General features: G+C 41.5%; 1 protein-coding gene across 7 annotated transcripts in view; it reads left to right on the top strand.

Moving 5' to 3' along the window:
* Positions 1–1214: 1214 nt before the first annotated feature.
* LOC117541230 (NACHT, LRR and PYD domains-containing protein 12-like) overlaps positions 1215–10850 on the top strand; it is a 44695-nt gene continuing 35059 nt past the window's right edge. Inside the window, exons 1-9 of one of the 7 annotated variants that reach the window (XM_034208407.1) lie at positions 1215–1472; positions 1722–1871; positions 2138–2257; positions 2584–2703; positions 2925–3044; positions 5121–5335; positions 5631–6931; positions 7905–8440; positions 10289–10462. In XM_034208407.1, coding sequence (XP_034064298.1) covers positions 1456–1472; positions 1722–1871; positions 2138–2257; positions 2584–2703; positions 2925–3044; positions 5121–5335; positions 5631–6931; positions 7905–8440; positions 10289–10462 — 2753 coding nt within the window. In that variant the 5' untranslated portion in view covers positions 1215–1455. Of the gene's footprint in view, positions 1473–1721; positions 1872–2137; positions 2258–2583; positions 2704–2924; positions 3045–5120; positions 5336–5630; positions 8441–10288; positions 10463–10850 lie in introns of those variants that run through there. The other 6 variants (XM_034208401.1, XM_034208402.1, XM_034208404.1 and 3 more) reach the window with 6 other exon arrangements.

Here is a 10850-nt window from a genome sequence, read left to right as displayed (position 1 = left end):
TCTACACCTCTTGCCGAAATATCCTTAAAATGAAGTCCGAGTTCGACATTTTAATTCATGTCTTGCCAACACTGGCAGGACAGAAGGCGACACGCCCGTTCTAAGCCGTGTCCCTCACTCCTCACATCCCAAGCTGCATCCCCAAAAAGTGTATTATGTTGTTACATCGTTTCAGATGTTATGTTTCAGTTGTGCTCTTGATAAGCCATTAAAACAGTAAGAAGACGTGCAGTTTCCTTTTGCTTTTTGTGTCTCCAGAAAGTAATCCAAAAGTAATCTAAGTAATCTTGCGTCTCTCCATGCTTCCCTGGTGGGAGGGACTAGTCGCAGGGAAACGACGCAAGTGAGGGACACAAGAGAGGCTTCTCAATACTCAAATTTCCCCTCCTCGACTCCTCGGTCCTCCGGTAGTGACCCGGAAATGAATTTCAGCGCGCCATTTTGAAGGACGTCTAATTTCTCTAAATGCACACCGAGGACCGAGCATCGAGCGTCGAGGTGTATAATATATATCACTCAGTATAACAGGCCTATTCTCTTTATTTGCTTTAGTTTAGTATAGAGTCGATATTTTTCTAAGACCATTGCTTCACTTAATAAAATACACAACGGCTTATGCTTTTGGAGCTGTAGGTGTGTGTGGTACAGTGTGTAGGTGTGTGTGGTACTGTACAGTGTGTAGGTGTGTGTTGTACAGTACGTAAATGCGGCGGACAGACGGGTCTCAGTTGGTTTGGTGTCCTCTGCTTACTTTTAATAGGCCTACTTATACAACTTTTGGCCCGTAATTTCAATTCCCCATTTCAGCGACCAGAGAGAGGGGGGGATATATCCAGTCTCTGATTGTGTTACGTTATTATGAGAGTGCTCTCATACTTTAAATTGTATATATTTATATAAATATATTTGTGTGTGTGTGTCCGTATCTGTAGCCTGTTATTGTCTCATTATACCGCACTCTCAATGAATTCAAAGTAAATATGTGGGGGAACAATGTTCAGCTGATCTAACAGAGATACAGCGCTATGACAAAACACTCGACAGCTGATGCAGCTGTTGCCACGTAATAATGAACGGACGTCTCTTTAAAATGACCGCTCAGAGGAGAGGAGTTCTCATTTCTTTAAACGTCTGCTGCTTCCCCTCCTCTCTCCTCGGTTCCCCTCCTCGGTCCTCCGCTCGCATCTCCTGTGGGCGGGTCTAAGTCTCGAGGAGGGGAACCGAGGAGGGGAACCGAGGAGGGGAGTCGAGGAGGGGAAATTTGAGTATTGAGAAGCCAATTTAACCGAAGTGAGAAGGACCCATGGATGTATACAGAGGTTGTGAGCACAACACACTGACTTTGATTTCCTGTAAATTGAGAGGGGAGGAGCAACACTCACCATGTGATCCAGCAACAGAGCAACAGAAAGGAACCCGACACTGATATGTTCAGTGAGTTAAGTTTCCATTTCGATGGAAGCACAGGCAGGGTAAGTGTTCATTTTATTAGTTGATTTCCGTGTGGACTGTGGAGGAAAGACATTTTAGAATGAACTCAACAGTCTGTCATCTGCACACACAACGTTGTTGTTGTCTCAATAATGCGCATTAAACCTGCCATAACCCAAGAAAGCAGGGTGTGTGTGTGTATGTCTGTTACTGAGTGTGACTCATGTAGAAACTTGTTTGTCTTGTGTTATGATTTCACAGAGTTTGTCTGTATTTTCTTTACCCCTCAGACTGCCTCCAGATCACCAAATGAGTGATTGTGAGGAGGAAAGTGAGGATGTAGCAGTGTCTCCAGTACCAAGCTGTCTGTCTATGAACAGTGACGATTCTAAAGAAAACCCTCCTTACATCAATAATGAACCCAGACCCTTAGACACAAAGTAAGACACGTCTTTATACTGTATACCTCTTCTAATGTTTTTTATTTTCTGTTTGTATACAAGCATTTTTACTTAAATGTAAAATATAATTAAACAAATCAAAGTCACATAGAGAAGTTGTAATCTAATCTAATGGACACGTACTCTTTTTCCTCCTCCTTATTATTGGCTTTACATTTTAATGGTTGAGAGCTGCCTCATGGATTTGACAGATCATTTATCAAGTATTCACGAAATATGAATTAAAAACATATTGGTGTTTGCAGAGGTCAGTACAGCAGACAGAGAGCAGAGTCTCCAGCACCCAGCTGTCTGTCTATGAAGAGTGACTTTTCCAAAGAGGCCCCTCCATACTTCAACAATGAACCCGGACCCTCAGACTCAAAGTAAGATAACTGCTGCACGTCCACTCATATTCAGCTATCTGTCTTATGTGTCTGTATGTTAACGTTTTTATCTATTTGCTATCCTAAATGTAACAAACATAAGCGTCACAAAGCCAAATAGTTCGTGCCATCTTCCTTAGTATCTGTGGCAGCTGTCAGACAGAGAAGCTGTAATCAAATCTGAAGTGGACTAATGCCATTTTTTAAAACCTGCTTATTATTGACAGTAACAGTAATTTGTGTGTTTAAGTTACTTAACTGGTTTCAACATCAGATTGTTGAACATGGATTCATGCAATAGAAATAAATACATCTTGATTGTGCAGAGGTCTGTACAACAGAGAGAGAGCAGAGTCTCCAGCCCCCAGCTGTCTGTCTATGAAGAGTGACTTTTCCAAAGAGGCCCCTCCATACTTCAGCAATGAACCCGGACCCTCAGACTCAAAGTACGACTCATTTTAAGTTACCCTTGCCAATGCGATGTTTATTTTACATTTTTGTATGTATATTGGTATTTTCTAACAAAATGTGTTTGCCTACTGAAAGGTAACAAACCTTTCATCAAAGAAACATTATTCTAGGTAGGCTATATGTGACAGCTGTTTGTCATCAATAAAACATGTATTCTAATCTTACATTTATTATTCATATTTCTTGGTGTTTCCAGAGGTCTGTACAACAGAGAGAGAGCAGAGTCTCCAGCACCCAGCTGTCTGTCTATGAAGAGTGACTTTTCCAAAGAAGCACCTCCATACTTCAGCAATGAACCCGGACCCTCAGACTCAAAGTAATAGACTGTTTTCATTTTGAACCATAAACAGAATCATACGTTTTTTGCAGGGTTACGCATGCTGTCAGAGGTGTCACAAAGTCTAAAGTCCTAAAATCCAGAAATGAGTTGGCATTTTAACACTTCGGTATCTCTGGTCTCAATCAACAATTTTGGTTAGATACCTGAAATAAGGTCTGTGGTCAAAACAAGCTTAAGAGATGTATAAGTATTTTTGTACGACATAAAATATGGCAGTAAATACCACACTGGTGAATATCCAAAGCGTCTTTGCGTCATGAAAACAGTGGTGCTAACAAGTCGCTAATCATTAAGCCATAAAGTGGTTATATAAAATATATGTAGAGATTATCCTGCAGAACAAAATGTATGAGTATATTAACCGGTGTTTGCCAAAGATCTTCAATGGAAAATTCCATTGACTTTTGTCAAGGGAGCCCTAACAATGCTCACTTCTGAATTGGCCTGCAAAAATATGTGATCAGTCCAACACGCTATACCAAAACTATGACCTTTTTTTAATGAAATAAAAGCTGAACATGCTTAATTATTTATTTTTTTATTCCAAAAAAAGTGTCTTATAACCAGGGGTGCACATAACTTTGTTGCCCTGGTTCTCAAAGGAGCACCTGAAGATGTTGCTTGGTGCTCATCCTTAAAATGAAATAAACCGTAACTTTTGAGGGGGTCTTGACTTTATTTGCCAGACACACGGCACTGAACACAAATGCAGAGGTGAACACAGAACACACATGCAGAGGTGAACACAGAACACACATGCAGAGGTGAACACAGAACACACATGCAGAGGTGAACACAGAACACACATGCAGAGGTGAACACAGAACACACATGCAGAGGCGAACACAAGACAACATTAGCACGACCAGGCTGTCGTGGCGATACAAGCTGTCATCACTACCCTCCTGACTGTTCTCCTCACTGTCTTCCTCTCAGACATGGTAGCTAATGATGTAGGCCTACTTCTTCCTCTCTGGTTGAGTCTGCGATTAGCTGCTTGCATCCACAAGTCAACAGCTGGGTTTGGGTTGAAAGTCTCTGTTGTCATCTTAGACAAGTGGATGTAATCAAATAAGCATGTGAACATAACCAATAACCTACCATAGCCAATAACAAATGAAACTTATTTTATTTGTGTTGTTCATTCATATCTTATTTTACCTTAACATTTATTTATTTATGCATTTTTTTTTTATCTCTCCAGTTTTAAAGGATATTTTTGGTTACTGTCCTATAGTATACATTGGAATGATTTCAAACCTGTTTATCCCAATAATTATAAAGGAGTGACTTATATGTGTTTACATAAATTGTGACCAAACCGTTTGAACTTAGACTAAAGTGAACTATCTAATCACTCAGAGTCCTTTACCTCACTGAGCTGTAGTTATCATTCTCTCAGTCTGACTGGAGAGGACTCTCCCTCCACATTATTGTAGAAACATCTTCTTCTTATATCCGTTAGAGCAGCTAGCACCAGATTCTAATAACAACAGCGCCGGTACCGGTGCACCCTCCCTCTCTCTCTCCCTCGCTCACTCGCATTTTGACTGTGAGCTCAGAACTGCGGGCGCCAGATAAGCCAACATCCCCCATTTTCATCACTTCCAGCGCCCATTGTACAGGGCAAATGAAACGTGTAACCGGGATGAAAAGGGTGTTACATTTACTTAATTATGAATATTGTCACATCAAGCCCGAAAATTAGGATGAGATGTCGGTACACAAATGCGCCTTTTTTCAAATGACCCGGTGCGCCTGCAGCCCTGCTTATAAACTATTAACCTCCTGGTTATGCAAGTGAAATATACGTATTAAATATATATTAAGATAATAATTCACATTAATCAATTTAATCATTAACAAAACACATCATGCTTGTATTTGACTTATATAAGCACCAAGTTAGATATCAAAAATCCTGAAATAGAATAGAAAACAACTTCAGTTTTTAATGTTCTCTTTGACTATCTGAGCTTCTAAACAGTATTGACCTTTTGACCTGTTATCAACATAAGACCTCGTTTAGAAAATATGTCTTCTTCCTAACAGAAAGAGGAAGAGGAGTGGTGTGTCTGTGGAGGAGATGTTGCCCTGCTGTGCTCTGTGTCAGGACGTCCTGAAGGATCCGGTCTCTATCAGCTGTGAACACCGGTTCTGCAGAACGTGCATCGCCTCATACTGGGGTCAGTCTGCTTCATCAGGAGGCTCCTCCTGTCCCCAGTGTGGAAAACAATCCAGAACAGGTCTTGGACTTCAGACAGCAGGTCAGACCAGCACTGTACAAAGTTCTGATGAAAGTATGCACGCACAATTTAAATTTAACACTAAATCGAAACTATACCACCCTTCTTTTTTACAAACAAAGAATCAACAGCATTCATACAACATACTGTCACATTGCTCGGTCTTTACTCACTTGCTTGTCTAGTCTAGGAGCACAACACATTATTATTGGACTCTGCATTAAATCTTTGTTAATACATGAGTGAAAGGAAAAGGATTTCCTCCTCCTGTCATTCACCTTTATCTGACACAGTGACTTTCCTTATCTTTCTTCAGATGGTGGTCTGCAGGACGTTTTAGATGAACATAAGATCAGCCAGAGGAAGAGATTTGAATGTGTGACTGAAGGAACTGATAAAACAGGAAGTCTCACGCCACTTAACAGGATCTACACTGAGCTCTACATCACAGAGGGGCAGAGTGAAGAGGTTAATGCCCAACATGAGGTGTGGCAGCTTGAGACAGCGTCCAAGATGGAGACTGCCAATGACAATCCTATCAAGGTACACGACATCTTTAAAGCCTTAGCTGACAAAGAGGACTACATCAGAGTGGTTCTGACTGTCGGCGTCGCTGGCATTGGTAAAACCTTCTCAGTGCAGAAGTTCACTCTGGACTGGGCAGAAGGTTTGGAAAACCAAGATGTCGATCTGGTGATTCTGCTTTCCTTCAGGGAGCTGAACTTGATCAAAAATGAGCAGTACAGTCTTCTCAGGCTGATCCATGTTTTCCATCCAACCTTACAGAAGGTCACAGCAGAGCTCCTCGCTGTCTCTAAAGTTTTGTTCATCTTTGACGGCCTGGATGAAAGCAGACTTTCTCTGGATTTCAAAAACAACGAGGTTGTGTCCGATGTCACGCAGAAGTCATCAGTCAACGTGCTGTTGACAAATCTCATCAGAGGGGAGCTGCTTCCCTCGGCTCTTGTCTGGATAACTACCCGACCAGCAGCAGCCAATCAGATCCCTCCAGTATTTGTTGACAGAATAACAGAAGTCAGAGGTTTCACTGACGCCCAGAAGGAAGAGTACTTCATGAGGAGATTCAGTGATGAAGAAACATGCAATGTAATAATTTCTCACATCAAGACCTCCAGGAGCCTCCACATCATGTGTCTGATCCCAGTCTTCTGCTGGATCACTGCTGCAGTTCTGGAGCACATGTTGACCATGGACCAGAAAGAGGAACTGCCCAAGACCCTGACTAACATGTATGCACACTTCCTGCTGGTTCAGACAAAGAGGAAGAAGCAGAAGTATGAAGAGGAACAAGAGGAGAGTCCGCAGGAACTGACGAAGGCTGACGTGGAAGTTCTCCTGAAGCTGGGGAGGCTAGCATTTGAACATCTGGAGAAAGGCAACATCATGTTCTATGAAGAAGACTTGAAGCAGTGTGGTCTTGATGTCACAGAGGCCTTGGTGTTCTCCGGAGTTTGTACAGAGATCTTCAAAAGAGAGAGTGTGATCTTCAAGAAAGCCGTCTACTGCTTTGTTCATCTGAGCATTCAGGAGTTTCTGGCTGCAGTCTACTTGTACCACTGTTACACCAACAAAAACTCAGAGGTACTGGAAGCTTTCATGGCAGAACAAAACTCCTCTCCGGCAGAACAAAACTCCTCCCTGGCAGAACAAAACTCCTCTCCGGCAGAACAAAACTCCTCCCTGGCAGAACAAAACTCCTCCCTGGCAGAACAAAACTCCTCCCTGGCAGAACAAAACTCCTCTCCGGCAGAACAAAACTCCTCTCCGGCAGAACAAAACTCCTACCTGGCAGAACAAAACTCCTCCCTGGCAGAACAAAACTCCTCCCTGGCAAACAAAACTCCTCTCCGGCAGAACAAAACTCCTCCCTGGCAAAACATGAAGATGACACTGATGAAGAGGAAAAAGATGGTTATAACTCAGCGGGCCATACTGGGTACACCGATGATGAAGGACAAGATGACGATGATGATGATGATGATGATGATGATGATGATGAAGAAGAAGAGGGAAAAGATGGTTATAACTCAGCGGGCCATACTGGGTACACCGATGATGAAGAAGGACAAGATGACGATGATGATGATGATGATGATGATGATGATGATGAAGAAGAAGAGGGAAAAGATGGTTATAAACTCAGCGGGCCATACTGGGTACACCGATGATGAAGAAGGACAAGATGACGATGATGATGATGATGATGATGATGATGATGATGATGATGATGATGATGATGATGATGATGATGATGATGATGATGATGATGATGATGATGATGATGATGATGATGATGATGATGATGATGATGATGATGATGATGATGATGATGATGATGATGATGATGATGATGATGATAGAAGAAGAAGAAGAAGAAGAAGAAGAAGAAGAAGAAGAAGAAGAAGAAGAAGAAGAAGAAGAGGGAAAAGATGGTTATAACTCAGCGGTCCATACTGGGTACACCGATGATGAAGAAGGACAAGATGACGATGATGATGAAGGAGGAAAAGATTATGATGAAGATGATTCTGCTGATGAACATGACAGACATGATGATAGAAGTGAAAACTCGGACGATGATAAAGAGGATTATGATAGGCTGGACTCCTCTGATTCTTTAAAATGTTATGACATTAACTCTCCTTTGACAGTGTTCTTGAGTAGAGCCATGAAAAAATCTCTAAAGAGTAAAAATGGCCACCTGGACCTGTTTGTCCGCTTCCTTCATGGTCTCTCTCTGGAGTCCAACCAGAAGTCCTTAGGAGGCCTGCTGGGTCTGAAACAAAACAGTCCGCAAATCATCCAGAGTGTCATCAACAACCTGAAGGAGACGAACATGGAGGAAATCTCCCCCGACCGAAGCATCAACATGTTCCACTGTCTGATGGAGATGAACGACCAATCGGTACATCAGGATATACAAGAGTTCCTGAAGTCAGGCAACAGATCAGAGAAGATGCTCTCTGAGATCCACTGCTCAGCGCTGGCCTACATGCTGCAGATGTCAGAGGAGGTTCTGGATGAGTTGGACCTGAAGAAGTACAACACATCAGACCAGGGACAACTGAGACTGCTGCCAGCTGTCAGGAAGTGCAGGAAGGCTGTGTAAGTACATGTGTTATTATTGAAAAAAAACAACAATAATCTTATTGATCCTCAATCTTACCGTTTAAGCGTATTCTTTCTCTAGGGTTGAGCCTTTCAATGCAAAGCAGAGCTATATTTTCTAAAGAGTAAATATGTGGCAATATAATTCTGGCGCTGCCCAGCCTACAAACCATATTCTACAAACTTTATGAAAAACTTTGTTTGCTCCTGATTTAAAAAAATAAAAATCACACCTTGATCATTTTAACATATTATTTTAATGATAATATGAATAGTATTTAAAAAATGATCAATCCCTCTGACATCGCGGAACATTTATGTAACTTCAGCAATCTCTCAGAATCCCTTAGTCAATAAAGAGCACTTATTAATGCATTATTTAACTATACTACAGATAATAAGCCTTTAAAGGGGACCTATCATGCAAAATGCACTTGTTAATGTCTTTTATACAATACTTCTGCAGACCCACAGAAAGTTGCTATCAGACACAATGCCTGACGTGTTTTGGACGTAATCTCGTCTTTGTTTGTAACTGCTAGAATCCACTTCAAGACACTGGTACTTGCTTACCATGCTGCGAATGGATCTGGCCCTTCGTACATCCAGGACATGGTTAAACCGTACACCCCAGCGCGTGCACTACGCTCTGCATCAGCCAAACGACTCGCTGCACCCTCGCTGCGAGGGGGACCCAAGTTCCCATCAGCAAAAACACGTGGGTTTGCTGTCCTGGCTCCAGGATGGTGGAATGAGCTCCCCATTGACATCAGGACAGCAGAAAGCTTACACACCTTCCGGCGCAGACTGAAAACTCATCTCTTTCGACTCCACCTCGAGCGATATAATTATTAACAAAGCACTTATATACTAATAAAGGACTGGCTTATCTAAAGCCAGTTGAGTAGCATGTGAAATGTTGGCTCTATGAAACCTGATGTACTTATATGATTCTGTTTTCTTCAAGTTTGTGTCTTCCTGGTCGAATGCACTTATTGTAGTCGCTTTGGATAAAAGCGTCAGCTAAATGCAATGTAATGTAATAATGTTTACATTAGCAAGCCTCGCTAACACTCAGAGCAAACCTGTACTGTAGAGCACATGTGTTTAAAAAGCAGGAAATAAAAAAAGAACTCACCTTGTGATAAACCCGCAAGAGAAAAAGCATTTGAGCTCCATACTGTTTCAGAAATAATCCTTGATGTGGTTTAGAACAGGATGGCGTTTTATCACAGGAGCAGAATTTAACTTTATCTCCGGTATAATTCAGTTATTAGCTACGCCTCCTCTTTTTTTTTTCAAGCTAAGGACCCAAAATCTGCCTTTCTCTAACAGGGCTGCAAAAGAGAGGTTTGAGCAGTATGAGGCATGGCTACAACGGGTGAACTGTTCGGTATTTTAAGCAAAACACTTCACAGACATGTTTTGTATAGGTATGGCCCTACAATATATTTTTCCAATATAGCATAATAGGTCCACTTTAAGTAAGCTTTTTCCCCTCAACAACATCCTAATTCTGCCTAGTACCAGCAAGTAAGAAAGTTGTTGTACATGGGTAATGATCCTAATATGCTTAGCTCAGCATGATGGATGCACCACAAACATAATCATTGTCCTTAATAACTTTTAATAATTATAGTCTAATATTATCTAACACATCACAACATTTATTAGTGTCCAAATAACTCTATATTTTAGAATAGTCTTTTAAATTGAAGCAGCCTGCATTGATCTATAAATAAATACAGGGATTCAGTATCCATTGTTAACAACTGCTTTATGAAACGTTTTTTCCTCGTTCATTTATAATACTATGACTATGAAGAATTTGACATGTATTCACAGACTTCAGAACTCTGGGCTTTCAGACCCTCACTTTGAAGTTGTGGCCTCAGCCCTGAAGTCCGATCCCTCCCACCTGAAAGAACTGGACCTGAGCAACAACAGTCTGAAGGACTCAGCGGTGGAGCTGCTGTCCACTGGACTGGACAGTCCACACTGTAGACTCCAGAGTCTGAGGTCAGTTTCTGCTGCGGTCAGTCTCGTGCTGCTTTTGTTTTCACATAGCCATGTGACATGGTGGAGATCTTCATCAGGATATATGTAATTTAAAAGGAGAGGGAGGGCAAGATGATTGTGATAAACACATATAACTTAACAAGGCATAGTAAGCTAATTCTGACGTTTTTAAACATAACACAAACACAAGCCCTCACTACTTTTTATACTAAGATGCTCCTGAAAGATTCACAGGGCTGGCAACATTCAATAAACCTATCATTCCCAAACAAAGTTCAACCACGTGATAAGGGTATATAAAAAGTACACCAAACTCATCTTCCTCAACCTCCCATCACAAAGGGAATCGGGGAGGAGAAAGAAAAAAGAGAAGAGGAGGAGGGAAAAA

The sequence above is a fragment of the Gymnodraco acuticeps genome, unplaced genomic scaffold (genome assembly GCF_902827175.1).
Source record: "Gymnodraco acuticeps unplaced genomic scaffold, fGymAcu1.1, whole genome shotgun sequence".
NCBI lineage: Eukaryota > Metazoa > Chordata > Actinopteri > Perciformes > Bathydraconidae > Gymnodraco > Gymnodraco acuticeps.
Note: the sequence above shows the minus strand (reverse complement) of the source record. Positions and strands in the feature narration are given on the sequence as shown.